This window comes from Trichogramma pretiosum, unplaced genomic scaffold (assembly GCF_000599845.2).
Source record: "Trichogramma pretiosum strain Unisexual culture from Peru unplaced genomic scaffold, Tpre_2.0 scaffold16, whole genome shotgun sequence".
Lineage (NCBI taxonomy): Eukaryota > Metazoa > Arthropoda > Insecta > Hymenoptera > Trichogrammatidae > Trichogramma > Trichogramma pretiosum.
In genome coordinates this window covers 662,073-689,420 of record NW_019641647.1, presented here as the reverse complement: position 1 = coordinate 689,420, position 27,348 = coordinate 662,073, and the positions used below count along the sequence as shown (strand labels likewise).

Genomic DNA, 27,348 nt, shown 5'->3' with positions numbered 1-27,348 from the left:
TATAAATTAACGCGTGTTTTCTTAATCGATTTTACATTTTTTCGTAAACATAATTTTTTTTCGTTAAGTTCTCCTTTTTTGAGTGAAAAAATTGCAAAACTTTAAAATCAGAAATTCTGCGATCTAATTTATTTGAAAACTTTGCAATTTTTTAACTCCAAAATGAAGCACTTGGAAGGAAAAAAGTTTTACTTAAAAAAGTTAATGCGTCCAGGAAAACCTGAATAAAAATTTTTTAATAGTCATCCGGTGACATTTTATGACATGCTGAAACAATAAAACGAGTGGGAAGGGAGGACAAAAATAATTCAAATAAATTAGGGAACACTTTAATATATATGTGTATGTAAACTAAATATATATTAGTTGATTTATTTTAAAATGATGGATATGTGTGAATGTGCTTGATTATGTGCATGTGTAAAATTACGTTGACACATATTCTGAATGTATATATCTATGTTGGAGCATAAAATTATCGTTACGTTGAACAAAAAAGATCAATAATGTTGTTGTTTTTATCATTTCAAACATCTTCTATTACTTGTTCATACTACGATTCGATTGAGTCACGCATCAACTTTTAAAAGTTCGTGATTAGATAGTTTATCAAAAAAGCGTACCTAATCTTTCCAATTATCCTTGAGGTAATGCCACTATAAGCAATATTCATGGAATATTATTTGATTAGAAGGGGTCGATCTCGTAGGCGGTAAATTTCTTGCGTCATCTCAAGAATTGTCGCGTCAATGCACCGAAAGGCGTTGTAAAAAAAGCATGCATAAGCACCTCGATAGCATGTAGATATTTGGACTTTGGGGCAAAAGGGTGGGGGATCATCGAAGTCTCAGGCGTGCGCGCGTCAGCAGAGCTATTGCAACGCTCAGTAACTAACGCGACGCTCATCGAAGAGCACGCAAATTTTGGCAGAGTATTAAGTCCATTTTTTGGCTTCGAAATTTAGACACAGCACGTGCGCGTTGAACCCATTTTCAACAATACTTTGAAATATTTTAGGCGATATGTCGGAGTTGGATCAGTATTATGATCTCGTTATCGAGCTGGTTAAACAAGGTGGTCAGGTAAATAATTTTGTGTACATTCTTTATTTTTGCTTCGTGTAATTTTCGATAACTGGAACTCGAATCAAAGTTACTCTTTGCTTTATTTTTTAAAAACTTAATCGATCCATTGATAAATTGCAAAACCTTACGATATAAAATTAGAATGAAAGCTTGTGTTTGTACGAGTTCAAAGTATACTCGCAAGCATAAATACTCTGAAGGTTGAAACTTCTATAAAAAGACGAAAGCCTATCTATGTAAATTCGCCGAAAAAGTGTATTCGTTGTTTGATAAAAGATTTCTCTGTGCCCATTTTGAATCAATCGCTTCCAATTATTAGTTAAGCTTCCATGAAAAAAAAATACTTCAAAACTTTCCCTTAGCCACGGATGTTTATCGAAAAATAGTATATTGTTCGTTTGAAATTACGGCATTTACTGTCAACATGTGGCCAGCCGCACATTATCTGTTTGATGCGGGCTTGTGATAACTGTCTTTTGTTGGTCAATACGAATGGCTTGCTGTAGTGGTCGTGATCGTGCGGAAATGAAACCAAAAATTTATAATCGTTGGATGCTGGTGACACATGTTCACCTCCAAGCACCATCGTCGGTGCGTCTCGCTCCTCGAGGTCATTACTCGAATCTTGAGAGGTAACCGTACCAATGCTTTGTTCAAAATGATAAACAAAATTTATTTACGTAACTATACTTATTTGTCATGGCCTTGGCCTGGCATAGAGAAAAAAGTGGATGCGTCGTGCGGTTGGATTACTATTAGCGGCTATATACACACTCACACATACATATACATATATGTATAGCTTAAAAGCGCGAGCCATCGATTATTTCATACGCATGACGTTATGACGAATATATACTGTATCCAAAGCTACCTCTTCCGCGGCTACTTTTAACATTAAAACGCAAATAAATTGGTTGTGTCGACTATTAATTCTATAATTATTGATGAAATCAAATTGAAGCAAAACCCTTTGGTACCAGGCTCAATTGTTAAAATGAGCAATTCGATGCAATAAATGTCAATATTATCATGTATTTCATGTGGATCCAGGTGTCGACTGCACGTTGTTATTATGTACCGACTGAGTTCCAAAATCGATACATAATTGTAGTAAAAATTTCTCAACCCATTTGTTAATTACTAATTAAAAAATCAGTTTTGTTTTCTTATTCGGGTGAATTAAATTGATTTCTATGTTAGTTTAAATTATATTTTAGAAATTAGAATTGTAGTGTAGTATATTACTGCCCTGAGCCACAAAAAACAGAAAAGTACCAGTGCATGTGTTTATCGGCCTCGATTTTGCCTTGGCCGCTAATTACATATGCCCTAGAATTTATCTGTTTTTTTTTGCGGCGCAGGGCAGCAATACATAAAATAAAATATACATTTTCCGGTCACTAGAAGGATTCTTGTGGTCCATTGACTTAATTAGTTATTAATAATTTAAATGTTTATGAAGTTACTAACGGCGGTGGGCATATGTTTTCATTATACTGTAACTTCACGATTCTGTTATGTCTGTATCTGAGTCTCTAATGAAAATTGAAAGTTGTACTATCTGTAATTTAAAAGCTCAGGATTTTAACTTTGCGGTACATTTCAGATTTATTTTTGTTTTCAAAAAAATAAAAAAAAAAATACAAATCGCAGAGTCTGAGCGTGCATAAGCTACTGGCTATTTTCACTTGCTTAAAGACCCTGGCCAGTACTCAAACATACATTTATATACTTGCAAATAAGAACACTATTAACTTATATAGTTAAAGTATCAAAAATGATTTTGCAGTCACTCTGGTAGCCGTATAAACATTTAAATTGTCATTAATTAATTACCCGACTACTTGTCTTTAAAACAATCTCGATTTTTTGATTCAGCGGGGAAAAGTATAGCTAAAATCATTGTTAACTATTCCCGTGAAATCAATCGGCAAACAAACCCTTCTAACGGCCCGGACTATTTGAACAAAAATTATTCAATCATCATTATTTTCATAATTACAGCTAATAAGAGAAAACATCAACAGGCAAAAAACCATATTAACCAAATCAAGCGAAGTCGATCTTGTGACAGAAACCGACCAAATGGTGGAGAAGCTCTTCATGAATGGAATATCTGCAAAATTTCCTGATCACAAGTGAGTGTTACGATTCGTTAGATGCAAATATTTCAATGAAGCCCCAGAAATACGTGTTATGTTGAATACCAATTTGGTCAGTAGAAATCATACATTTATTCGCGACTACATTTTTGGAATATACGTAACGACAAACTCATTGAAAAAGTTTATCGAAAAATAAAGTCGATAATTATTTGACTCAATAATTATAATTAAAATAAATATAATGATTACACGCTGATCAGTAAGAAAAGACATTAACGAGACAATTTTTATTCAATATTAACACTGCATCAAATTTCTAGAAAAAATTTACTACAAATATAAATGCAAATTGAATATTTTAAAATTGAAAATGTAATGTAATGAGAAAAAAATTCAAAACAGATTTATTGGTGAAGAGAATACAGCCGAATCAAACCGTCGAGTGGAACTGACTGATGCACCAACATGGATCATCGATCCTGTCGACGGCACCATGAATTTCGTTCACGCTATGCCTCACACTTGTATATCAATCGCTTTATACGTGAATAAAGTGGCTGAAATCGGCATTGTGTACAATCCTGTAATTGAGCAATTTTTCACAGCACGAAAAGGCAAAGGAGCTTTTTTAAATGGTCAGCGAATTCGAGTCTCTGATGAAAAAGGTAAAATATTGATTTTACAATTCAACTCAAAGATTGGTAGTAATTTTTAATAATCATCAATTGTATAGCTCTGAGCAAGGCCCTGGTCATGATGGAAATGGGTACCAGCAGGGATCCAGAAAAAGTCAGAGTAGTCATGGAAAATCTGAGAGCCATTGTACCACTTGTTCACGGGTAAGTAAGCAATTCATAATTCCTACTTGCAAATAATTGACTATTTCTACTTATTATTTTTTTTTTACTTAGAACGCGCGCGCTGGGCTCGTGTGCATTGAACATGTGCATGGTAGCAATGGGAGCTTCCGATTTAATGTTCGAGTTTGGCATTCACATTTGGGATATCGCTGCTGGCGATCTGATCGTTCGTGAAGCTGGTGGTGTCTGTATAGATCCAGCAGGTATGCTTAATCTAGGGTTTGAATTTTAGAAGATGATAAAATCATTTACATTTTCACCATAAAAAATGGAATCTTTTTTTTAATAGGAGGCGACTTTGATGCTTTAAGTCGTAGAGTTTTATGCGCTGCGTCATCCGAGTTGGCTCATCAAGCGACGCAAGTCCTCGTTCAGTATTATCCCGACAGAGATTAGATTAAAAGCTGTAAAATTGTACGTGCAATTTTATCGCATAGAATCAAAGCAGCGTTTTATGAAACATTCCGAAGCAGAAATTACGCAATGCGTTAATCCGTTAAAATTGTTATGTGTCAACATTCGATGTCTGATCAACAACAAAAAATGTATAATAAACAAGTATATTTTTCTGTGAAAATCGAAACGTTATCAATTTATTTAGATTAAGTATTATTTTTGTACTTGCTGAATTGCAAATTTAACCAAATTATGTAAAGTTTGGGTAGGAGTTGTTTCTAGTAATAATGACAGTATTGTTAAAATTTAATTATTTTATTCCTCGAAATCCATCGATGACATAATAGTAACAGTATATTTACAAAAATGCATTACTTAATTTCATTACTGAAGTGTACTTCATATTTCTGGTAGATTCCCAAATAATACTATATTATCACTTCACAAAACAAGTGTATAAAATCGATTATGTTCAACACGTGCAGAGTAAGGTTTTTTAAGTTTTTAAAGTACCGCTGCCTATGAAAAAGTTGAATTCGTTAGGGACATCATTTTTCAGTTTACTGAAGTTGATAAATCATGAAATTATGGACACCTTACCTGCTCTCCAGCACATACTTACAAAAGATGCGCGGAGAGTCTTTTTAGATTATTGTCATTCGTTGCTTGATCGTGATTGACGTGATTGATGTATTAATACACCCTCGTTTTTCTTTCTCGCGTTCGCCCTTCACCATTCCGCTTTTCCTCCACTGCCCTCAGGGAGGGCTATAAGTAAAAAATTACCAAATCTCTGATTAGAAATATGCATAATTTTTTATTATCATGATTCTAAATGATACGGCTCTAGTTAACATGAATAAAAATTTTTAATTTTAAATTGTCTATTATAATATAAGTATTTTACGAACAAATTTGACCGGATTTTTTTATTGAACAACTTGAATATTTAATCAAATCAACTCGATTTTCAATGTAAAAAAGTACTAACCCTGCGGGTTTTTCTGATATGAAAAAAATAATGAACTTCTCGTTTGAAGTAATATAGATAATTATTAAATGAGAATTAAAGGACTTCTTGTACTTCTTTTAGTTTTTCAAAAATAAAAAAAAAAAAAAAAACTACACGTTATAATCGTAAAAATGGTGTAATGCTAAAATAAGTAAGTCCCAAAAGTCAGTTTCCTAGAATACCTTGAAACGGAAACAGCTATAGGCCCGTGTTAACGTCCAGTTGAATTTATCCAAAGTTTCAACTTGGGAAGACTGATCTGAAACATAAGCAGCTGCATAAAATCTACCCGATTGAAAATTTTTAAAAGAGCCATTATATCCCAATTAACCAAAAACTATTTTCCTGATTGAATAAAAAATTAATTAATATTAATCAAAAATATACCCTACTGATGAAAACCAAGTTTAATTTAAAATTAATCCGGTATTTTATAAAACACCAGTTTGGATGCTAAAACACTCAGCTTTATTATCACATTAAAATAAATTCTGAAAAACAAATTTTCTTAGCTATAAGATAAAGCCTTAGTTTAACATAAAGAACTATTGAAGTTAAAAAATAGTACCTAAATGATTCATTTTCAAGAATCATTGTGATGAAAATTCCGAGATTGATGACTTAAATTTAATACGAAGATTGAAAAATTCAATAACACACGTGAAATCCAAGCTCATTTTGTATAAACATCAATGAAAAAATTACTTTAAAAGCCGAGATTCAAAATCAAACTCATTTTATTTCTCAGGCGTATATAACATATACTGTACAAAGATCTCTCGTTATAGAAATTCTTTTCTAACACTCGTGATTGCTCTGTAAAACTTTATTCAACCCGAAAATTACTAAATCAAATTACGTAAAACCTTGATTAACTTTTTAAACCTTTCGATGATTATAATATAAATCTAAATTTCTAGCAAATTTATTAAATACAACTTGTAAAGCACAGACTGTACTGGTGATGAACATTACAAATTAGACGAATGATAAATATCTAAACTCATCATAACCCATGAATATACAATACTTCAATGTACAATTTTGCCATCTACGAATGTACTCCATTTCAATACGCCTCAGGAGTTTTGAACGGAAAATTTATCTTACATGTTCTAAATTCTTATAATTTATTAATCAAACCTCCTTTGGTTATTTTATTATCTAACTAAATTGAATCAACCCCTTCTATATTTTGAGCAGGTACACATTTAACGTGCTGCAGTGAGAAGAAAACATTTTCAAGTTCACCATTAAGCATAAATTAGGTTTCGTCAGAGTTGTTGATCAGATAATATACACGCACTTAGTAACACGGTAAGTGCATTTTACCTACGTGTATATTCTTTGTGTAAGATAATATATCTTATATCTTCTCTTGAATAAAAGGATGAGTCAACGCATGATTTACTGTTATCCTTTTCCCAGCATCGAGCATCAATGTACGTTCGAGTAAATCTTTCAATTGAGCTACTTTACGAGCTTGTTCTGTAGGTAAGCCTGTTCCTCCTAGTTCAGTAGCCAAATCCCTGGTGATGGGAAGAGTTGACATTTGTACAATTTTTTCCTGAAAAAAAGGAATCACATTATTAAAAGATTTCAATTAAAATTATGAAATAATTTGTATCAAGTGATATTTAAAATTGTTTTAAACTTACTCTTTCTGTAACTTTATCAACTTCGTGATACAAGAAGTTGCAGTTACTATCAAAGTGTTGATCTTTGAATTGACCTTTTCGTACAACTTTATTGGGCATTTTTCCTTTTAAATCCATAAAGAATTTGAGCATTTGATTATTTGTTTTTCCAGAAAACATGATTTTCCCGGTATAGAGTTCATAAATTGTACAACCAACCGACCACATATCAATGCCGAAATCATAAGGTATACCTAAAACTGAAATTAAAAATAATTTGCTTAAAATATTTAAATATCAGATACTGTAGAATATGCATGAATTTACTTATAGTCGAGTATGGGTGTTAAAAAGTTTTTTCATGACTGTGATAACAAAATAACAAATACATTTTTAAAAATGATTGAGATGCTTCTTAGATCAAAAGGAGCAAAAATTAAATAAAAAGAATATAAAATTATTTCATTTTAAATTACATTGATCAATGATCATACTCACTTATTTCAGGTGCTCTGTAAAATCGAGAAACAAGGTACGGCGTTATCTCGTTTTCATGTGCAAATGAAGCAGAACCGAAATCACACAATTTTAGAACTAATTTACTTTCACTGACTAAAATATTATCTGGTTTTATATCAGCATGCAGAATGTTCGCTCTTTTTAACAATTTTAAAGCAAGGAATAACTGTTGTGTATATGATCTGACAGCCTTTACGTGTAATCCAACATCTTTCCCATACTTTTTCAGCACTTCTCTCAAATTCATTGACAAAGATTCAAAAACCATGCACAAATGGTTTTTGTGAAAGAAGTGTCTAAACAATCGTAAACAATGAAATTTATCTTCAGCATCTGCGTCATTAAGTTTTCGAAGAATCTCTAATTCTTTAAGACCAGTACGATGCCTATAATTAATAATAAAATTATATTAATGATAATTGATCATATTTCTATTGTTTCAATTTAATTTTTAATTAAAATAAAATAATTACATTATTTCATTATTCCTGATTATTTTTACAGCTACATCCTGACCACTGCGGAAATTGTCTCTTGCTCTAACAACATTACTGAATACTCCCTGACCAGTATAACCATACACTACGTATCTTGAATCCAAAGTTTCACCAACACGAACTCTATAAGAAAAAATTGATCATTAAAATAACATGATGAATGTATCTTAAAATTTTATAAATTGATTTTACCTGTAGTAACCTTCAGCATCATCCCAGTTATCCGTTAGATTAGGATTATCATGCCCTCCATGACGTTTAGAACCATCAACGGTTGGACTCTATGAAAAGAAAAAAATTTGTTTAATTTGCACACATATTGAATTAGAAAAATGTAAACGGGTAATCAAAACACCTACATTGAAATCACCGATATTATCTATTTCTGCAAACATATCCCATTCGTTCGATTTTTTTGTAGTTGATGTCTCATTACTCTTTTTACTGTCTTTACTGTCTTTACTGTCTTTACTATCCTTACTATCCTTACTGTCTTTATTTTCGTCCTCGATTTTAAACCAATTTCGTTTATCAGGTAACGGTGGCGTATGACTTTCATAAATGGTTCCATTACTTTTCTCAGGTGTAGAAGAACACTTACTTGACGGACTTTCTGTACGAAGTGATTGTGCTGGAGGAAATTCTAAAGATAAATTTGAGTCTTCATTCGGTGCACCTAGCCGCTGTAAAACATTATTAATATAACCAGTTATAATTTTATGTAGGCGATAAATGATATTAAAGTAATTATTTTCACAAACCTTCAATAGTTCTTCTCGCTGCTTTCTTCGACGTTCAATGATTGCTTCCTCATCTTCATCTTCTTCAATGTCGATATCTTTGATATCTTCTTCACTGGAACTGGACTCATGTTCTGGTTTCAAACCTTCCGATAAAGAATCTTTAAATTTATCATTTCTTTCGCGTTTTCCATTTTTGTCTTTTTCCCGTTCGCGATCATGAGTTTTACCATACCTATCTCGATCTCCATGACGTCCTCGTGAACGAGACCTTGAGCGTCTATGACGGTCACGGTCATTCCGATCCCTGTAATAAACAATTTTAATAGAAAATATTGAAAAAATATAGACGATGGAAACCTATTTTACGAGAACAAAACAATATTTTACAATATACATACCTTCCACGGTCAAGACTTCTGGATCGGTGTCGGTTTCTAGAATTATCACGTCTATCGTGTGCTCTCACATCTCTACTGTCCCTAGGATGATCTCGTCCATCTTTACCTAGTTCTCTGTGTCTTCTACTGTCTTTTCGATCACGACTGCTTCTTCTATCTCGTTCGTGGTTTAATTGTCGTTCACGACTAGAATCGCGTCTAGATGGTCGAGACGGTTCTCGAGATTTATTGTCAGTACTTCGTCGGATGGTGCTACTGCTATTTTTTTTACGCTCTTCTTCCCTACTAATAAAGAAAATACAAAAAAATTTTTTAACTCTACCAAGTATAAATTGCTTCAAAATTTTGTGTTTTATGTTTGCGATTTTGAAAAATAATGAAATACAGAAAATAGAAAGCAAAAATAGTATAGTAAGATCACCTTCTGTACCCATTGTATAAAAAATCACATTTTTATAGCTTCATGTCTATAAAAATGAATTAATGTAATAAATTTATTTATAGACATTCAACAATTTTAAATATTTTATCATTTTTTAGATCATATCAAAAAGTAAGTGTCTGAACTTTAAAGTCATTTTTTAGAACAGTCTTAGTAAAAAGTTTATCTGAAAAAACTTACCTTTTATCGTGTTCTCTTTTTCGAGATTCATCTCTTTTAGCAATTTCTTTGCGCTTGTCATCTTCCAATTTTTTTCTGGAAGATTCATCTTTCTTTTTGTCATCTTCTTTAAGTTTTTCGCTTGATTTTTTTAAGGAAGGTCTATCATCTTTTTTGGAATCAACTGTTTCGTCTTTGCTTTTTGATTGAGAAACTGAATATTGTGCCAAACATGCTTGAAGACGTTCCTGCAAAGCATAATTATATTCATTATAATTTTCTTCATAATCATTTGCCAAATTAATAAAGTAACTAAACACTATAAAATCTTTATTATTTATTTGGTGTATTTTTTCTTACCTTTTGTTTCATCAATTCTTCAAGATCAATATCATCTTCAATGATAGTACAATCTACTTCATCTGAATCTAAGTCAATGATAGTACAATCTGCATCATCTGATTCCAAATCAACCATTTTTTCATCTTCACTGTCTTCTGACTCTGGAATTTCTATGCTAGTACCAATTTTGCCATTCATTTCTTTATCTTTGACAAAATTTGAAACAATTTTGTCAATGACAGCTTTACCATTTTCTTCACTTCTGCTCTTTTTGTGTTTATGTTTATGCTTATGCTTTTTTCTAATATAAACATATTTTTCATGATTAATTAATAATATGAAGAAAATTTTTTGGTGAAATCAATGCTATATTTACCTTTCACTGCGCTCCAACTTTATGTCAGATTTGTCTTTCTTGTGCTTATGCTTATGTTTACGTTTCCTTTTCTTACTAGTACTGCTATGTTTGTGCTCTGGAGTTGAAAGTTCATTGTCGCTTAGTTCATCGGGATCTCGCCTCGAATCAGTAATACATTCCACATCTGAACTCCTACATTAAAAAAAGGAAAAATTAGACAAATTTTAATCAGCATGAAAGATAAAGAAAAAAAGAATTTTAATCAAACTTACATTTTGGCTACAGTGGAACCTCTCTGTAATCCTTACTGTAAATATTCCGTAAAAACTCCAGGCCGAGATTATTACGAAGCAAAATGCTATCAGCTAATAAATGAGGTTATATTTGATCGTTCAATAAATACTCTGACTAACGTTTGCTGTATGTAGCATGTCAATTGAAAACAGTATTTATTGCACGTAACAGAAACTGCCGGAGTAGGAACCAATATTTTTACACTGTCTCCATGAACAAGAAAAAAACATAAACTTCATTAGAAAAAACTAATTATAACGAGCGTAATGGCAGCAACACAAGGTATCCTCCCACGCAAGCGTATTTACAAATTTACAACAAGTTTAGCCAATAAGACGGTCAACACTAACTACTGTCACGTCGCGAGTAAGTATTGGATGCTGATATTTTGTGTACACTTCGTGAAAATTCAAAGAAAATGTCAATTTCACAAGTTCTCTGATGAACGATTTAAAGCAAGGTACACACACAGATTGACCAACACACTGCTTACGGAAACGATGTAGCGACGACGCATCATCGTCGCACATCAGTGAATCAGTCAGCAACAGCCAACAGCTGCTCCGTGATCCGTCCGTTTTCAGGGGCGCTTTAGTCGGCAGATCATTTTATGTGAGACGCGCATAGATTTAAATAAGTGAAAATGCTAATCATACCCTAGATGATTTCAGTATTTTTATTTGTTTATCAATTTGATAAGAAACTTGAACTAGCCTGGTCACGACTCTAAACTGTTCAAATTTTTTTTATTTTTAATTAATAAATTTCAATTATAATACCAAAACCATCAAAATGTTACCTATTTGATAAAGTAGTTGTTGCTGTTATGAAGTAACTTGTTAATAAAAGGACTCATTCGCAAAAGTGACAATCAAAAGTTTACATTTTACTACGATTACTAATCATAAAAACATTATCTGCGACGAAAATGCATTGTTGCAGTTCTAAAATTATATTGGTAAATTTTATCGCATATAATATGGATTTTTAATAATTAAATTTGAATTCAACTAGAGAAAGAAAGATAAAGCCCATTTAATCTTGTAAAATAAAAAAAATCTTTTTCTTCGTTATACAAGGGCTAAAGAAAAATTAATTGCCATCTTTATGTAAATACTGTCATAAAATTTCTTATCCGCATTAAATTACTTTACTCAAGGTTGCATTGATAGACATCAATAAAAAGAATCAATATTATAAAAATTTTAAGAATCTTAACGGCACGAAAAAACGAATACTTATGTGTATTGGATAGTTTACCTTTAATTCGCGAGAATAAATAAATTATATTGATACTTCAAGTCACATTCTTATTACAATTACATCACTAACATTCTCAGAAGCAAATACAAATGTACGAATAAAAAATTCCCAGTTTCAAACTTTATATTTGATCAAATAAAAAATCCACTCGTAATGAAAAAAAAATCTAAAGTCTGAATTAGTGGATACAATAAATAATACAATTTAAATGTAGTTTAAAAACAAATTTTTTCCGAAATTTTATCGAACTATCTAAAATAAAGATGATATGAAATTTTAAGGTGAATTTGTAAAATAGGCACGTGTTTTATGTATAAAATCAGAATAATAAAGTCCTCGTTAAACAGTCTGATAAAATTCCTGCAATAATATTGAATTCTAAAATACTCTAAAATATTAAATTCGTAATTTCATTTGATAATGCTTGCTTTTATATAATACAAAAAATATATACGACTAAAAACTAATTATTAATATTAATTATTCATAAATAATATTTTCTTATACAATTTGGTATTTCAAATGTTGAGAATGAGTTCACATATTTAATTATAATTTTTAAAAGTTAGAACTTAAATTCGATTTTAAATACTATTGAATGATATGGCTTATAATTATATCAAGTTCACGTTAGATTAACAAACGAAAAAGTAACAAATTGAAAACTGCAGTTAAAAGTTCGTTTAAAACCTTCATCTAGCACATAAGTTTTGTATACAAAATGTTACTATGTAAACGGAATATAAAAATGTAATATGTAAAATATATTAAATGTTAAACCTTTGTTTATAGCAAAATACTAGTAAGAATAAAAAGTACATATTAAGTAGATAAGCAATATTTTATTGATACTTCATATATTTTGTAATTTTTAAATGTTATAGCTAATGGGTAAACGTTAAAAGATTGTTTCTAATCAAATTTTTCTTATATTTCTAAATTTACTAATTAAATATGATAATGATGCGAATAACCAAATATGCTACAGTTTTTGTTGTGTTTGGACGCAGAAATATTTTATAGATGATTATAAGAAACAATCATTAAATTTGTTGAATTAATGCGAAACATTATAAACGAATACATATTTTTTCCGTTACAATCATTCTCATTTCATTGAATTTAGTTTTTAAAAAAAAGTATTTGCAAACTAAACTTGAAATACGTTAGAAACACTTTTAATTAACTAATATAATAATTATGATAAGATCTGCATAAGTGTCATAAGTAGAGATACACGATGCAAGCTTTTTATCTAATGCAAGGCTGAAATCTCAGTGTATTATGAGTATATAAAGAAGGATCGTAAAGAAAAATGCTTCATAATACTCTTTCATAATTGTTTATATTTTTAAAAAAACACGCATAGATATATTATTCGAATCAATTGTTTAAAAAATAATAATCGATAATTCATTCTTACAATCTTATAAATATTAAAACTTTGGTGATATAAAAATTGACCTACTATTCTCGATCATAAGTTTCAAAAAGTACTCGATGATAAAATCAAGTTTTATGTTAACTTATTTTATGAGCTATACTATTATATTTATTGAACATTAATTAATGTTACTGAATAAAGGAATTTTTCAAGAGAAAATTTCTGGAAAAACTTCTAAAAAAATTGCTCAGCAAAATAGTTGGCTCACGATCTATTTTCATACAAATAGCTGGCACGTGATAAGCGCTAGATTTATTACGCAATAAAAAAATAACAAAAGCATCATAATATAAAACTCACATTCGTTACTATTGTAAAAGGCACGAAAAACGTAAAATTATTCTTATTTACTTAAAAATTGCACGGATATCGTGAAACGCATATGCTTTTGATCGAAAGCTTGAAAAATGACAACCTTCATCGTTTTAGAGCCGATTCAAGATATCATTTGGCACAAGTCTAAATGATAATAACAAGTGGAATTACCGCAATTTTTCCGATCAAAGTACGTAACATTTAAAGGTATAAATATCACATCACGTATTAATGTATACACAAATACAATGTTATAGTGGGGATTTTATCCAATTTGCAGAGCACGTTGAACATGTTATATACGCATTTCACACTGAGCAGTGGGAGATACCACCAGAATGATGAGACTTGTTTGCGATCTAACACATCAATGGGTTTAAACACGAACAATAATGTTTATATAAAGTCCCAGGCAACAATTACTCACTAATCAGTCAACGCTTAATCGTCGAGCGAACGACATGTCCAAGTTTGTTGAGTGTATTTTCTTCGCTTTGATAGTGATAGGTATTGTTTAATAGTTGCTTTCGTTTTACATCTTTCCAACGATTTTATCTGAGTGCTGTGTTAAATTACTTTGGTGTTATGCGTTTGTTGTATTTATTTTTTAAATAAAAACTGAAGTGATATTTCACTTATTTTATTATTATTATTATCATTTTTTTTTTTTTAATTAAAAATAGTAAATCGAACAGTTTTTTAATAAACGATTTTTCATTGGGGGTAACTAGACTTTAATTGAAAAAGACTATACAGAATTAAAAAAAAATCTAGTATAGGTATAAAAAAGTATTCAATGAAAAACTGAACAATGTAAAAAAAATATAATTTTTTTACTGGTTTGTCATCTCAAGATTAGCAATGTCTAGTTTAATGTAATCAATGATATATTTTAAAGTGATAACTTCGGGACTTTTTGTAGCAATTTATCAAAAAAGTCAAGTTGCAAGTCACTGAAGACATAATATTCTATTCAGAGTTAAATGTTCATTGCAATGATAAGCTATGACGAACAAAAATAACATAAATTTTGTAAATAATCCATAGAATTAATCGTAATTAACTTCATTGAGTTATCTTGTAATTTACTTTATAGCTGTTGAAGCAATCCGAAATAATGGAGAGTTAGCAGAAATCAGCGAATTTCCGTTCCAAGTATCTCTCAGGATAAACGGAGGTCACAGCTGCGGGGGTGTGCTAATCACCCGAAAACATGTTCTTACTGCTGCACATTGCGTCAACGATTACATTGACCCCGCAGAACAAAATTTATGGTCCGCGTCTATAGAATTTGGAGCCACCCATCTCAATGCTGGTCTAAGATATCCCATTTCAAGGATATCCATTCACAAAGACTTCAAAAATGAATACAAACCGATGTTTTTGCCCAACGACGTCGCTGTCATTCATGTATAATTTTTTCATTACCTTTTTTTCTTACGGAATGATGAGCCATCAATTAAACGTTTTTTCTTTTATTCAAATTTTTATTTTTTACAGCTACGAAATTCCGTAAAATTATCTCCAACGATTCAGACGATCGCGTTGCCCAGAATGATGATCGAAGTACCGATGAATACCTCCCTCATCGTATCTGGTTATGGATTGGTAAACCATACGGCTTACCTTCCGTGGGACTCGCCATTAAGAAAATTCGAGACCAAGGTCGCTGGATGCGAAGCTATCAATACCACCACACTGTGGAATGTATTTTGCGATGAATTGAGAGTAGGATATGCCGCTTGCAATGTAAGTCTAGAGAAGCAAAATGGATGAACTTTAAATTTTACCGCAACCCGTGAATACATTTAATTTATACTTCAGGGTGACAGCGGTAGTGGCATAATCGATGCAAATACAAAAACACTGGTAGGAATCGTTTCTGGTATCGGTGATGAATGTGGAGCTGGAATAGAGCCGGATGTATTTCTCAAAGTTTCTTATTACATTCCTTACATAAAATCTGAATTGGCTTATGATCCGGAAAATTCAAAGATCCAAAGTGAACATCCTGCGAGAAATGTGGAGGAAATATTTTACATAAATGATTGTTATAGTCCTGGATGTGCTTATAAAAGTAAAGACTAAAGTTACTTATTACTCTGAATTATATTATGTTTTATGCACTTTCGTAACGTTTTAGTTACGGATTGAGATTGTCATTTATAACTGTACGTATCATATAAAAAAAATCGTAATAAAAGGTTACAACAAATAAAATTTTAACCAATCATTCTTATCACAAGTAAAATAATTATTGACATATGACAATGTATCTTTGTAGTATAATAGTGAATTATTATTTATCTGTTAAGACATCATTTTATTGGTTCTCAAGTCTATATTTGAATTAACATAAAGATTAGTATGAGTTTTCACGAAAACCATTTTGCAAGGGTAATAAAACATTCAAAAATTAAAATTCGAAAATATATTTCGATCAGTAGCATTTAAAATGTAAATAGCGCTACACTTACAATATATATTCCATTTATAAAAATTTTCATACATAGCTTTTAATGCTGGATAACAGTATAGTGCATAAATTTTACTTTCGATTTAATTCATAGAAAGGCACATTATTGTTGATTGCAAGTCTTTAAACACTACAAAATCTTTGAAACATTATGTCAGTGGCCTAGTATAGGAAGAATCTTTGGTTAGTACACATTTTTCATATTTATATAAATATCAAACACATTTTTAATTATAAACTTTGATATTATTCAATAATACTCAGTTGAAATTAATTATAATTTATATGCCTCTTAGTTAGAATCGAATAAATTTTTGTCATTTTAATTAAGTGCTTTATACTTTGAAAATAAATTGTAAAGAACACGCAATGTTGATTTAAGATCAAGATTCACAATATCTGAAACATAATTGATTATGGTTACTCGGTGATTAAGACATAAATTTAATAGTTTTTAGTCACATCTTACCTTCAGGTCTTGCTTTTGGTTTACACAATCCAATTTCTTGCATGAGCTCAAAAGCAAAAGCAACATTGTGTACTTTTTGTTCATAGTTCTTTGGAGTTAAATAAAAATTTCCTAATGGCACAAAGAAACCTTCTAACAATCCCAATAACAGAATTAAAAAGACTCCGTCATGGAATTGATTATCAAGGTCAGTTACTTCTAAATGTACTTTGCTCAAATGTTTATTGACAAATGTTATTAACGACTGAAAATGAAAATTTTTTTATTATTAAACTTATTTATAAACATTATAAAAAAATTATAGGTAAATAAAAATGTAATTTATTTGAAATCAACCTTTTTAACGACAGCTAATTTCTCTGGAGCATAGTCAAATAAAGCATCAAATGCATCACGCTCACAACGCATTCCCAAATCATCATATGTTCTTGTAATTTCTTCTTTTACTATTCTGTGTACTAACTGGCCATCTTTTTTTGTCACAACAACAATTTGAACTGATACTAGTTCTGGCAATCTGACAGGTGCTCTAAAGAAACGAGCAAGGCAAACTAGTAAATGCAATATTGCTACAATATTTCTAGAGTGGATTGATTCAACACTCCATTTGTAAGGAGGGTAAGATCCTAATACTCTATTAGCAGTATTTAAAACCATACACAATTTTTGTCTTTGTCCTTCTTCGGATTGAGTCACTTCAGGTACATCTAACTTTTTTCCTGTTAATTTTTCTATAAAAATTTATTTATATTATTAAATAATATCAAATAATTAGTATCATTGTGGAGTACAGATTGAACTTTAAAGCATACCAAGTAATTTTTGAAGTACTTGCCCATCATAAAGATCTTCAGTTATATCTTTAACAATTATTCTTTGATCAGCTAATTCGTCGTTAATCCACTCTATTAACACATGAATTAACTCTTGAACTTTTGGATTTTCTAAACTTTTAGGAGCAATCATAGACCTTTCTTCATTCTCTTCAAGATTATAATCTTCTGGAGGAACATCTAAATTGGCAGCAAAACCTGGAGATTCAATTGCATTTTTGCCTTCTTCTTGAACTTCTTGTACTGCAAATTATTGGTTAATGAATAATTAATATTTTATATGCACTAAGTTCATTCTCTATGAATATGCTTATTTACATGAAATTTTGCTGTTTTAAAAAACCTTTGAATTTGAACCATTGAATGAAAAAAATGAGAGTATTTTTTATTATAAATGTAATACCATATTAGGTAAAAGTCAATCGCTCAAATGAATACAATTAGCCTCACCCGTAAAATGTTTGATAAATGATATGTAGAATAATGAATCAACGCTCTTACCTTCCTTTATGCGTTTTTTGCGACCCAAAGTTCCAATTTTATCCCAAAAACTCTCCTCTTTATCATCTTTTTTGGCCGATACAGGCCCCGAACGAGGCGATTTTGGTCTTGGCGACGCCATAACTAGTTTGGTAATTCCTATATGTGTGCACAAATGTTTTACGCCAATGTCTTATATTTGAGCGAGAGAAAATAAACTCGAGAGCTGTGTGTTTACATATGTGAGCTGGAAATGGACGCACCCACACATTCTCAAACGAAACGCCAAGCCCGATTTGACAGTGTATATCCGTGTGCGCAGTCGACGGCGTGGCTGCGGATTTTCTGACGTAATTGCAACACGTAAGGAACGAGAGGAATTAAAAAGGCGCGTTTAAAACTTGTTGCGAGTATGTGTACGTAAATTGTTTTGCCAAGAGTTTGTTCCCGAGACACGTGCTGCGAAATCTTATAAACATAACAAAGTTTATGAAAACTTGGAAAATAATTTTTAAATTATGACAATTGAAGAAATGGAGTAATAGATAAAAGACGAGTAAGTACCGCTAGTTTTCATTCATATGCGGACTGCGGAGCCCAAAAAAATTTGAACCGACATCGAGCATTCATGAGAGATTCATATAATGTTTACATCCTCGTGTTATATTGTGTCACAATAAGCGAATGGTAAATTCCTTACCTGAAACTAAGTCGCTGTAATACATAGGAGAAGAATCTTCAGCACAGTGATTCATCATTTTATTATCTAGCCGCTCATGTGCTGCAGCAGCTGCATCACAGCCACTGCTGCTTGAACCATTCGTAAAACTTGCATACTCTTTATCGGTCTGTATAGTTTTATCGTCAGCGGTATAGTCAAGAAACGATCTTTTTCGCACTACGCCGATTATCACAGGACGATGATCCGCCGGATCTAATAGATCGTAGATGTTTATATCATAAGCTAGTGCTTCCGTTTGTATAAAACTATCGAGATCCATGCTAATTTTTGAGTGTTTCATTTAATTAAATATTTTTCTATATGATGTTTTCGATTTGTCACTTGTTATTTTCTTTTTTTCTGAATACTCAAACTTATTACTTCGCACGTAATGTCACTCTCTTAAGTCCACTTGTTCATTTGTCACGTTCATTTGAATATCATTAAACAAAATACGAACAGAATTACATTCAAGAAGAAGTAAAGGCACTTTGTGGTCCGACGTCATTATTAATAATATTGCCTTGAATGCAATCGTGACTGCTACATAATTGAACAGATCTTCGACACGCTGATTTCTTACTACGAGACTGCAAGATACACAGCGATCAATTACTCTCGATGACAAAAACAAACGTGGATGATTCGATTTTGTACTACTACCACCGACTAAACATGCACGATTCTTCCGCGCGAAATCTCAAGCAAAACTGTCGTCACAGTCGCGCCTTTCCCCACTCTCAATTCTCAGCGATTGAGAGATTAGTCGAAGGAACGATGAATTGAAATTTGCTGCTTAGCTGTAGCCTGTATAGCGGACGCTACTCGTTAGCTTTCGGTTCAACAACTGTCTAAACTAGATAGGTTATGTTTATGTAAAATATTTTGTTGATTTTTTTAAAGGATTGAATAATTGTCTGCAAAAATGTCTCTCGTGGCGAGACTGTGCGAAAGACACTCTGTCTATTTGATACCAAGTATCAACAATTTGACAGTGGTAAGAAGTGTTACAAAGGCCAGAATACCCAACACAGCAACTTCAAAAACAGATAAAGGAAAGCATAGTTTTTGTTTAATAATTGCGAAAAATAAAATTAATTGAATTCTCAATGGAGCACCTTTTAACTTAAACACTGTGCTGTCAAAACAAATAAATAACCAAAATCTTGTGAAAGTTATTGCTTTGTTACTTTAGTACTTACAACCAAAAAGTTCTTGTTTTTATTTATTTTGAAAAAATGAAGGATGATGTACATTTTAATTGTATAAAATTAAGTACAGTCTTACTCAAGTTGAATGAAATTACTTTTTAACAAAGTGTGCTTTATCAAGTTTAAACTTTTGTGTATAAAGCACATTAATTGTAAAATTCAGGAATTTAATTTAAAAACCTTATTTTCAGATGGTTTTCGAATATTGGAGTTGATACCAAAACCACCCGAAAAACAACAAAGAATTGTAAAAAAAATACAAGCTCTACCTCCAAGAATGAATCAAATGGCCGTTGATCAAGATTGGACATCAGTTTGGCCTGGACAAAGGACTTTTCATCCAGCATCTGTTCCTTTACCTGTTCGTCAAGGGTATCCAAAAAAAAATGAAGCTCCTCCTAGTAAATATGGCAATGCTGAGTTGATGAAAATTCCAAACTTTTTACATTTAACTCCTCCTACTATTAAAAGACATTGTGAAGCACTAAAAAAATTTTGTACCAAATGGCCTGAAGAACTTGACACTGATATTAGTTATGATAAACATTTTCCTTTAGAAGTTATTTACTCAAATTACTGCTATTCAGGTCCATCAATTAGGGAACCAATGGCCAGAATAGTAAGTTTTAGAGTAAAATTGTCCAATTTGACACTAGATCAACATGCAAAAGACAAAATTTTAAGACTTGTTGGTGAGAGGTACGATCCTGAATCAGACCTTCTCACAATTGTAGCTGATCGATGCCCTATTAGGAAACAGAATTATGAATATGCTGAATATTTACTAACAGCTTTATATCATGAATCTTGGGTAAGTATAAAAAAATATTAATTTATCATTTTCTATTACTAATTAAAAATATCGGAAAATTTTCTAGCGAAAAGAAGAATGGGAAAATGAAAAAACTCTTGCAGATATGGAATATTATGATTGGGATTTAGAACAAAGCAGAAAAAATTTAGTAACAGTATATGCTTGGCCTGAAATACCTCAAGATTATGATTATGAAAATATTCCTAATGCAACGGAATACAAGATTGCTGTATCTGATTTAGTCAACAATGGTGAAGATGATTTTTCTGTTAATAAGTATAAAGAAGCTGTAAAGAAAATTATGTTTTGGAAGCCTGACGGGGACAAACCAAATGAAAAATAAAATCTTGTTATGATTTAGAATCTGTTGTATACTCAATTGATTTCTGTATCAATACAGATGAAAAAAATTTAAATAATCCTACATTTATTTTTCTATTTGAATATACTTTTACAATTAGTTTCTGGAAATTTTTACGTCATGAACAAATTCCTCGAATATAACGAAGTTGCTAAAATAATCACCACACGATCAAGTTTCACCGCGGAGAATAAGAGCAGCTATATCAGGTCAAGCCCTGAAAGTCGCGTTATTTACTTTCTTATCATTTCTCCTGCATTCACATTGCATTGCAAAGAAGGGTCATTTTATCCGCGCCGATGACGACGCATGACGATCGGAAATTGCTGTGCAAGTAACTTACATGCAAGCCATGAGAATCCATGACATGTATTTTTGCTTGAGGAAATCAAAGTTTAAATTGGACTGCAAACTTGCGACAAACAGAGCTCATCGAATTACGAAGTCTACCGATCACACGCATAAAAAGTCCTGAATGATCTAAATGCGGTTTAGTTAGTTGAACAAGAGCTGCGAATCAAGATGTTGTGAGGTCGCAAAAATGCGCTACACTTTGGTACGTAACATTTTACTCGTGTTGATAATTATCTCAGGCGATTCGATCTGCAATAATTATAAATTACGAAATGGAAGCCGACGCTGAAGAAGACGACGGTGACGATATTACTGTGTCTTTGGCTATGTTCGAAATGCCGCATTGCACAGTGCTTCGATGTGGCCAGGACGCGATCCAACTACTTCCTCGGAAACGATTATCCGGAGGATCGGAACAGACTTTGGCTGGGACACATGGCCCGGCGGAGAATCGTCGCTCAACCCGTCGCCAGAGGTGCCACATCTTTGGGACTCGAGCCAAAGAGTGATGAGCTTGAGCTGCCTCGGAGTTATTACGGGATGCCTGCCGCACCTTTTGTGCCGTCAGTATATTCGGTCATTTTTAAAGTTTCAAATTTTCTTTCTCGCCAGTAAACAAATTATTTCTCACGTTCGTTTCTTCAGAGCTTTCGATCCGATCAGTGTTTTAGCTTCACTAGCGTTCCTAGCGTTTTTGCTGCAATCCTTCGCCGCGCTGTTCGATCGTACTAGAGCTTTTGTACCTACGATCGTCAGCAGTCGACGATCCAGCAAGGATAACGGTGAACAATTCGAGGATATCGAAAAACAAGTTCTGCGTGCTTTGGAAGAATATGTACGCAAAAATGTTGTTCTCTTCGTTCAATTTTTCAACATTTAATGAAATATAATGGGAATCACATGTTTTCAGGCTAGTACGAGTAACAATGTGCTGGGTGATGAGAAGGAACGAGAAAAATCAACAACCTTATAATCCTTATGATACATATCTCAAATTACGTACATTGAGACTTACACAACCATTTTTTTATTTTCTTATAAATACTACATATATCTTTAATATTAATTATAATCTTAAGTGCTTTCTACAGTTTATATGTAAAACTTGTCCAAGTAAATATCGTAAAAATCAATCAGATCTATATATAATAAAAAATCTCTATCATTAATTCGCCAATTATTAACCATATTATTAATTAGTATATTCGTATCAACAATAATTAAGAAAAGACGAAGCAACTCAAATAATAACTTATTGCTATTCGTTTTATGAAATAATACCTCGTTTGTTTTGTAGTATTTTTTAAAGTACTTCAGTCGATTCAGTTGTGTATTCGAAGTTACAGGTAGAAGCTACATTATTTTGACGTCAATTTCGTAAAAATTTTCAGTCATTTTCGGAGAATGCTAATTATAAACTTAGCTAAATGAAAATTATTAATGTAAAAAAGTGTTTTCGTTAATAATCACTAAGAATATCGGTAGTAGTATTTCATACAAAAAAAAAACATAAAAAATTATCGTAGAAAACATCGAGGTATAATTATTATGTTTTCGTAAAGATGATGTAAGCTACTGTCATGATCAAATGCACCACAGCCTATGCCTTTTTGAAAGGTGAAACATCAAACTCAAAGGCTTCATACCTAAAATGGTTTTCCAAACTAACCGAAAAAATGTGATAATTGAAAGATATATACACGTAATTGCTCTTTACAAATTTGAGATGTACTCTCAAGAAGTCTTTCCTTTTTTTACCATGGCACTCGAGACGATGGTAGGGCCGGCGTTATTCTGGGTCAAAATTTAATTTGAATTAGTATGAGAACAAAATATGAATAATGAATAATGAAAATAACTCACTAACTTTGCTGTCCCCCTATGAAGATTTGGTTTTTGATAAGGATGAGTAGATGTAAGTCCTCTTCTCTCTTTGTTCCTTACAGCTTTTAAACTTACTTCCGAGATATCCCCATTGAACGTTGGTGGGTTTATTGGAGGTTTCATTCTGTCTGCCTTCAATTTATTCAAGATAGCTATACTTTTAGCAGTCATTGTCGTTTTCTGGACTTCTTTATTATTTTCCTTGCCATTCTGTATTGTTCCATTTACGTCAGTTTTATTTTTGGGCGAAATTCGTTTAGCAACTTTGGGTGGTGTTCTAGAGTTTACCTGATTTTTGCTGTCGGATAGTACCCTTTTCCTGCTTTTGGTTTCTGGGAGACAAAATGTACTGTTCAATTGTTTTGGTTCAGCCGGAACGTCATCTGCATTAACATCTTCTATCACTGCAACGGGATCAGCAGCAAGAGTAATCGTTCCATTAAGTACATCAGATGTAGCAGGTATTGGACTGCTGAATTTTGTTGGTGTGCAATCAAATGTCATCTGAAGTTGTTTTTTAGGCGAAATAACTCGTAATTCTTCATCTTCAGAATCAATTTCGAGCAAATCTATCATTTTAGTTCTGCTTGGATTTTCAAGATCTTGCACACTGAGGCATGTGGTGCTGTAAAAATCTTCTTCTTGCTTGTTCATGTTCATATCAGACCATTTGATATTTTTAATCCCTTCCAAAGATTTCACTAAATGCTTGAACTCTTGTTTTAGTTTTTCTGTTATTGTACCTCCACCACGCATCAAATTGTAATAAGTCTGTAATGTAGAACTCATCATTTTTACTATTGTAGATACAGATTCCATTTCACATTGTTGTAGACTACTTATTTTTTTGGCATGTTCAAACTGTTGTTGCATTCTTAATGTTTCAACTTCAGAGTTCAAGAAATTTATTTTATCTTCCAACTTTTCATATAAGTTTTTGGATTTAATTTTCAAAATAACTTCAATAAGATCTTCTTCAATTTTGCATAGATCATCCCACATTGATTTTATTTGAACCTTTATACCTTCTCTTTGACGTTTGAAATATTGCAATGATTTATTGACTCTTGATTTACCACTAGCATTTTGCTCATCTTGTGGATGTATTTCTACTGTAGTTGTTAAATTATGAAGCCTCTGATCAGCAGCTTTTTTATAAAGGATTCTGCAATACAAAATTTTATCCGAACTTTCTAAAGATAATATTTTTTCATTAATTATTCGTTTTTTGTTATAAAGTTCTGTCAGTCTATTATTAAATTCGGTGAGATCTCTAGCTTGTTCTTCATTATTTGCATTTGATTTTTCTCCAGTAGCAGTTAAAGTTCCCTTTTCGTATGCTATTAGTTTTTGTTTTAAGGTTTCTATTTCCCTCTTTTGATCTTCAACCATTTTAATGTATCCTGTAACGTGCATTTGACAAGAAACAATATTTTTTTTAACGCTGGTTTTGATTTTTTTAGCTCTGTTAGCATATCTTAGTGTATTATATGTATCTTCAAAACTTGCACTAGATGGACTAATATTTGCAATCATAACTGTTTGGCAATTTCCTCCTAGAGAATCTTTTAAGAGTCTTGTTAATTTTGAATCTCTGTAAGGAATGTGCTTAATTCCATCGGCTAAATTGTTAATACAGTTTCCTAGAGCTAAAAGTGATTTATTAATGTTAGCTCCTTCTTTAAATCGTGCTCCTTTGCATCCTGTTGCAGAAGCTCTTTCAGATCCAGCCAAATCAATCATAGATAATTTGACATGTTTCACTTGACCATCAATTTTGCTGGATATGTTTATGTAAACTTGGAAAACAGCATGACTTCTACTACTTTCTTGATTAGCATCTGTAGCATGTTGAGTCCGATTTTTATTACCTTTCGCAAGGAGGGATAGTAATTCATCTGCATTATGAATACTGATAATTTTCAAACCAGCAACGACAACTCCAGCTCTGCCATCTTCTCGTAAATGTAGTGGTCCAACTTTGTGTAACAAATCCTGAACATTTTCATTATAAATTTCCAAGTAAGAAACACCTAAATTAAAATCTTTTGCATCCTTTTGTAGTTCCATTTCAGCAAATAATTCAGCCATTGTACGATAAGTTATACCAGGATCACCTTCTTTGCCAAGCATAGTATGAGTTTTTCCAGCTCCGGTAGCTCCATATGCAAATACAGAGCAATTGTAGCCATCCAATAAACTAGTAATGAGTTCTTTTGTACTACCTTCAAATACATCTAAATTAGATGTACTCATATCAAAAACTTTATCGAATACAAACTGCAATTCTTTATTTTGCTTTTTAAGTAAGTCACGACCTTTTTGTACAACACCTCGATAAAAGAAGGGATTTTCTTCTTCTTTAGGATCGAAAACAAGCATTCTGTCATCTATGATTTTCACTACGGTTTTAAAATTATCTTGTGATTCTTTTTCATTGTGCGGTCTTACACGAACAATAACTTTTATGTTCGTTTGAGCAGCTTCGCTGCGCACAGCAGATGTACTTCCACTGGTACTAGGTTTTACTACTAATCCAGCAGATCTTCGTTTCCCAAATTTTTTCATTTTACTAGGCGAAAAAGCCTTGTTTAAATCTCGTTTATTGAATACCATCTTGATTCAGATTTATTTGATGTTGAAGCCCTTCTGGGTATACCTAAAGATAAATAAAAATAAATTCAAAATTAAATTAATTTTAAAACTTGGTTATGATTAAATATTAAAATTTTTTGATGAAAAATGCTGTACAAATATTCTCAATATATTACAACAAATTTCATTGTTAATATAACACTCAAAATACACTTTCAAAGTTTTATATTTCATGTCCATGGCCCAATTTTTTTAAATTACTAATACTATTGTATAAAATGAAACTTGAAAACAAAATATTTAGAGAGGATTCAAGGCTCAAATAAATTTTAGTCATAAAAAAATAGAGAGTAATAAAAAGGGAATGAAAAAGAAAAAAAGAAAATATTGGTCATACATACTACCCTCAAAAAACTTAAACTGCCAAGCAAAAATATTCCTACAGTATGAATTATGATAACAATAAGTGGAAAAATAAAATCTGACATACACAATGAATTGAAGAAGTTTATTCAAATAAGCAATGATAAGTTCATGCATTATGGGATTGAGTGTTAATCATCACTCTCAAATTACTTGAAAAATGTACACAATTCACGTTACGCCTTGCGCACACTTTTGATTCATTAAAAAAAAGCGAATCCAATACAACACATTCGCACAATCACACGAACAATTGGCAAGGAACTGAATAGGAAAACTACTCGAAAGCATCCTGCAACATGCGAGATCACAGCACTTGGACAATAGCAAATTAGCATAATCTTCAAAGTGGAGGCATTGTATTGACACTGTCAAGGATGTGCGTGATCACTGAACAGGCTGCAACATCAAACTATACCAACAAACTGGAGCAAATTTTTACAGACATCTAGCGAACTTATAATTTTCCTCACCCAGTTGGTTATTGTTTCAATTTCGAGAATGATGATGGATCTTGAACGATGTACGTTTGTTGATTTTTTACACGCTATATAGAATTAGGAGAAAGTATCGCGGCAAAACATATACAATTGTATCCCCGGCGTAGTCTACCGAGCGCGAGTGCACAAGCGACCGTTGGCGGGATAGTTGCAATCCGACAAACATAAGACAAATTCAAATTCAAGTCAATGACGCATCGACGCCAGCGCTACCGTCGCGCCATTCACGTAAGCTTTCTACTTAATTCTTCCCCGGCTGTTTCACAACGTTCTTTCAGTGTGGCTCCATTCAGGCCCTTTCTACATGAGCCTGTCGAAAATCGGAGCAATCGCGTTCGGTGAGCCTAACGCATTC

The 27,348-nt window shown here is 32.0% G+C and overlaps 7 protein-coding genes across 16 annotated transcripts; 4 read left to right on the top strand and 3 right to left on the bottom strand.

The window, feature by feature from the left end:
- Positions 1–861: 861 nt before the first annotated feature.
- LOC106659140 (inositol monophosphatase 1-like) lies at positions 862–4,636 on the top strand. The gene is made up of 6 exons (XM_014381516.2): positions 862–1,082; positions 3,093–3,226; positions 3,596–3,858; positions 3,927–4,032; positions 4,105–4,256; positions 4,343–4,636. The coding sequence occupies exons 1-6, from the start codon at positions 1,023–1,025 to the stop codon at positions 4,447–4,449; spliced, it is 822 nt and encodes a 273-aa protein (XP_014237002.1). The 5' UTR covers positions 862–1,022; the 3' UTR covers positions 4,450–4,636.
- A 913-nt stretch (positions 4,637–5,549) lies between these two features.
- On the bottom strand, positions 5,550–11,732 carry LOC106659125 (serine/threonine-protein kinase prp4). 4 transcript variants are annotated; one of them, XR_001339552.2, is made up of 13 exons: positions 10,829–11,638; positions 10,575–10,748; positions 10,217–10,499; positions 9,878–10,104; positions 9,256–9,540; positions 8,876–9,161; positions 8,474–8,797; positions 8,307–8,395; positions 8,091–8,237; positions 7,597–8,003; positions 7,120–7,358; positions 6,030–7,028; positions 5,550–5,952 (listed from the first exon to the last, which is right to left on the bottom strand). XR_001339552.2 is itself a non-coding variant. In XM_014381503.2 (13 exons), coding segments are annotated over exons 1-12 (2,664 nt in total). In that variant the 5' UTR covers positions 10,831–11,639; the 3' UTR covers positions 5,550–5,720; positions 6,794–6,827. The 4 variants fall into 4 exon arrangements, 3 of the variants coding, with proteins under 3 accessions (XP_014236989.1, XP_023315640.1, XP_023315642.1); XM_014381503.2 differs by having other exon boundaries at positions 5,550–5,720; positions 6,794–7,028; positions 10,829–11,639; XM_023459872.1 differs by having other exon boundaries at positions 5,550–5,720; positions 6,798–7,028.
- A 2,460-nt stretch (positions 11,733–14,192) lies between these two features.
- On the top strand, positions 14,193–16,092 carry LOC106659343 (chymotrypsin-1-like). The gene is made up of 4 exons (XM_014381860.2): positions 14,193–14,379; positions 14,969–15,282; positions 15,373–15,621; positions 15,697–16,092. Exons 1-4 carry the CDS (start codon positions 14,334–14,336, stop codon positions 15,958–15,960), a joined length of 873 nt encoding a protein of 290 aa, XP_014237346.1. The 5' UTR covers positions 14,193–14,333; the 3' UTR covers positions 15,961–16,092.
- A 542-nt stretch (positions 16,093–16,634) lies between these two features.
- Positions 16,635–19,525, bottom strand: LOC106659341 (beta-parvin). Of its 3 annotated transcripts, none has more exons than XM_014381856.1 (6): positions 18,831–19,525; positions 18,152–18,289; positions 17,630–17,893; positions 17,154–17,548; positions 16,818–17,061; positions 16,635–16,747 (listed from the first exon to the last, which is right to left on the bottom strand). In XM_014381856.1, exons 1-6 carry the CDS (start codon positions 19,150–19,152, stop codon positions 16,671–16,673), a joined length of 1,440 nt encoding a protein of 479 aa, XP_014237342.1. In that variant the 5' UTR covers positions 19,153–19,525; the 3' UTR covers positions 16,635–16,670. The 3 variants fall into 3 exon arrangements, with proteins under 3 accessions (XP_014237342.1, XP_014237343.1, XP_023315673.1); XM_014381857.2 differs by having other exon boundaries at positions 18,152–18,475; positions 18,831–18,922; XM_023459905.1 differs by having other exon boundaries at positions 18,152–18,598; positions 18,831–18,920.
- Positions 19,526–19,653: 128 nt separating this feature from the next.
- On the top strand, positions 19,654–21,239 carry LOC106659342 (28S ribosomal protein S35, mitochondrial). Its single transcript, XM_014381858.2, has 3 exons — positions 19,654–19,906; positions 20,254–20,873; positions 20,941–21,239. Exons 1-3 carry the CDS (start codon positions 19,777–19,779, stop codon positions 21,217–21,219), a joined length of 1,029 nt encoding a protein of 342 aa, XP_014237344.1. The 5' UTR covers positions 19,654–19,776; the 3' UTR covers positions 21,220–21,239.
- LOC106658593 lies at positions 21,233–23,088 on the top strand. The gene is made up of 4 exons (XM_014380604.2): positions 21,233–21,793; positions 21,871–22,154; positions 22,237–22,426; positions 22,502–23,088. The coding sequence occupies exons 1-4, from the start codon at positions 21,779–21,781 to the stop codon at positions 22,562–22,564; spliced, it is 552 nt and encodes a 183-aa protein (XP_014236090.2). The 5' UTR covers positions 21,233–21,778; the 3' UTR covers positions 22,565–23,088.
- LOC106658577 (kinesin-like protein KIF18A) lies at positions 22,562–27,203 on the bottom strand. Of its 5 annotated transcripts, none has more exons than XM_014380592.2 (4): positions 26,967–27,203; positions 23,764–26,134; positions 23,455–23,685; positions 22,562–23,385 (listed from the first exon to the last, which is right to left on the bottom strand). In XM_014380592.2, the coding sequence occupies exons 2-4, from the start codon at positions 26,089–26,091 to the stop codon at positions 23,326–23,328; spliced, it is 2,619 nt and encodes an 872-aa protein (XP_014236078.1). In that variant the 5' UTR covers positions 26,092–26,134; positions 26,967–27,203; the 3' UTR covers positions 22,562–23,325. The 5 variants fall into 5 exon arrangements, with proteins under 5 accessions (XP_014236078.1, XP_023315671.1, XP_023315670.1 ...); XM_023459903.1 differs by adding an exon at positions 26,775–26,892 and having other exon boundaries at positions 23,455–26,134; positions 26,967–27,197; XM_023459902.1 differs by having other exon boundaries at positions 23,455–26,134; positions 26,967–27,196.
- Between the last annotated feature and the right edge of the window lie 145 nt (positions 27,204–27,348).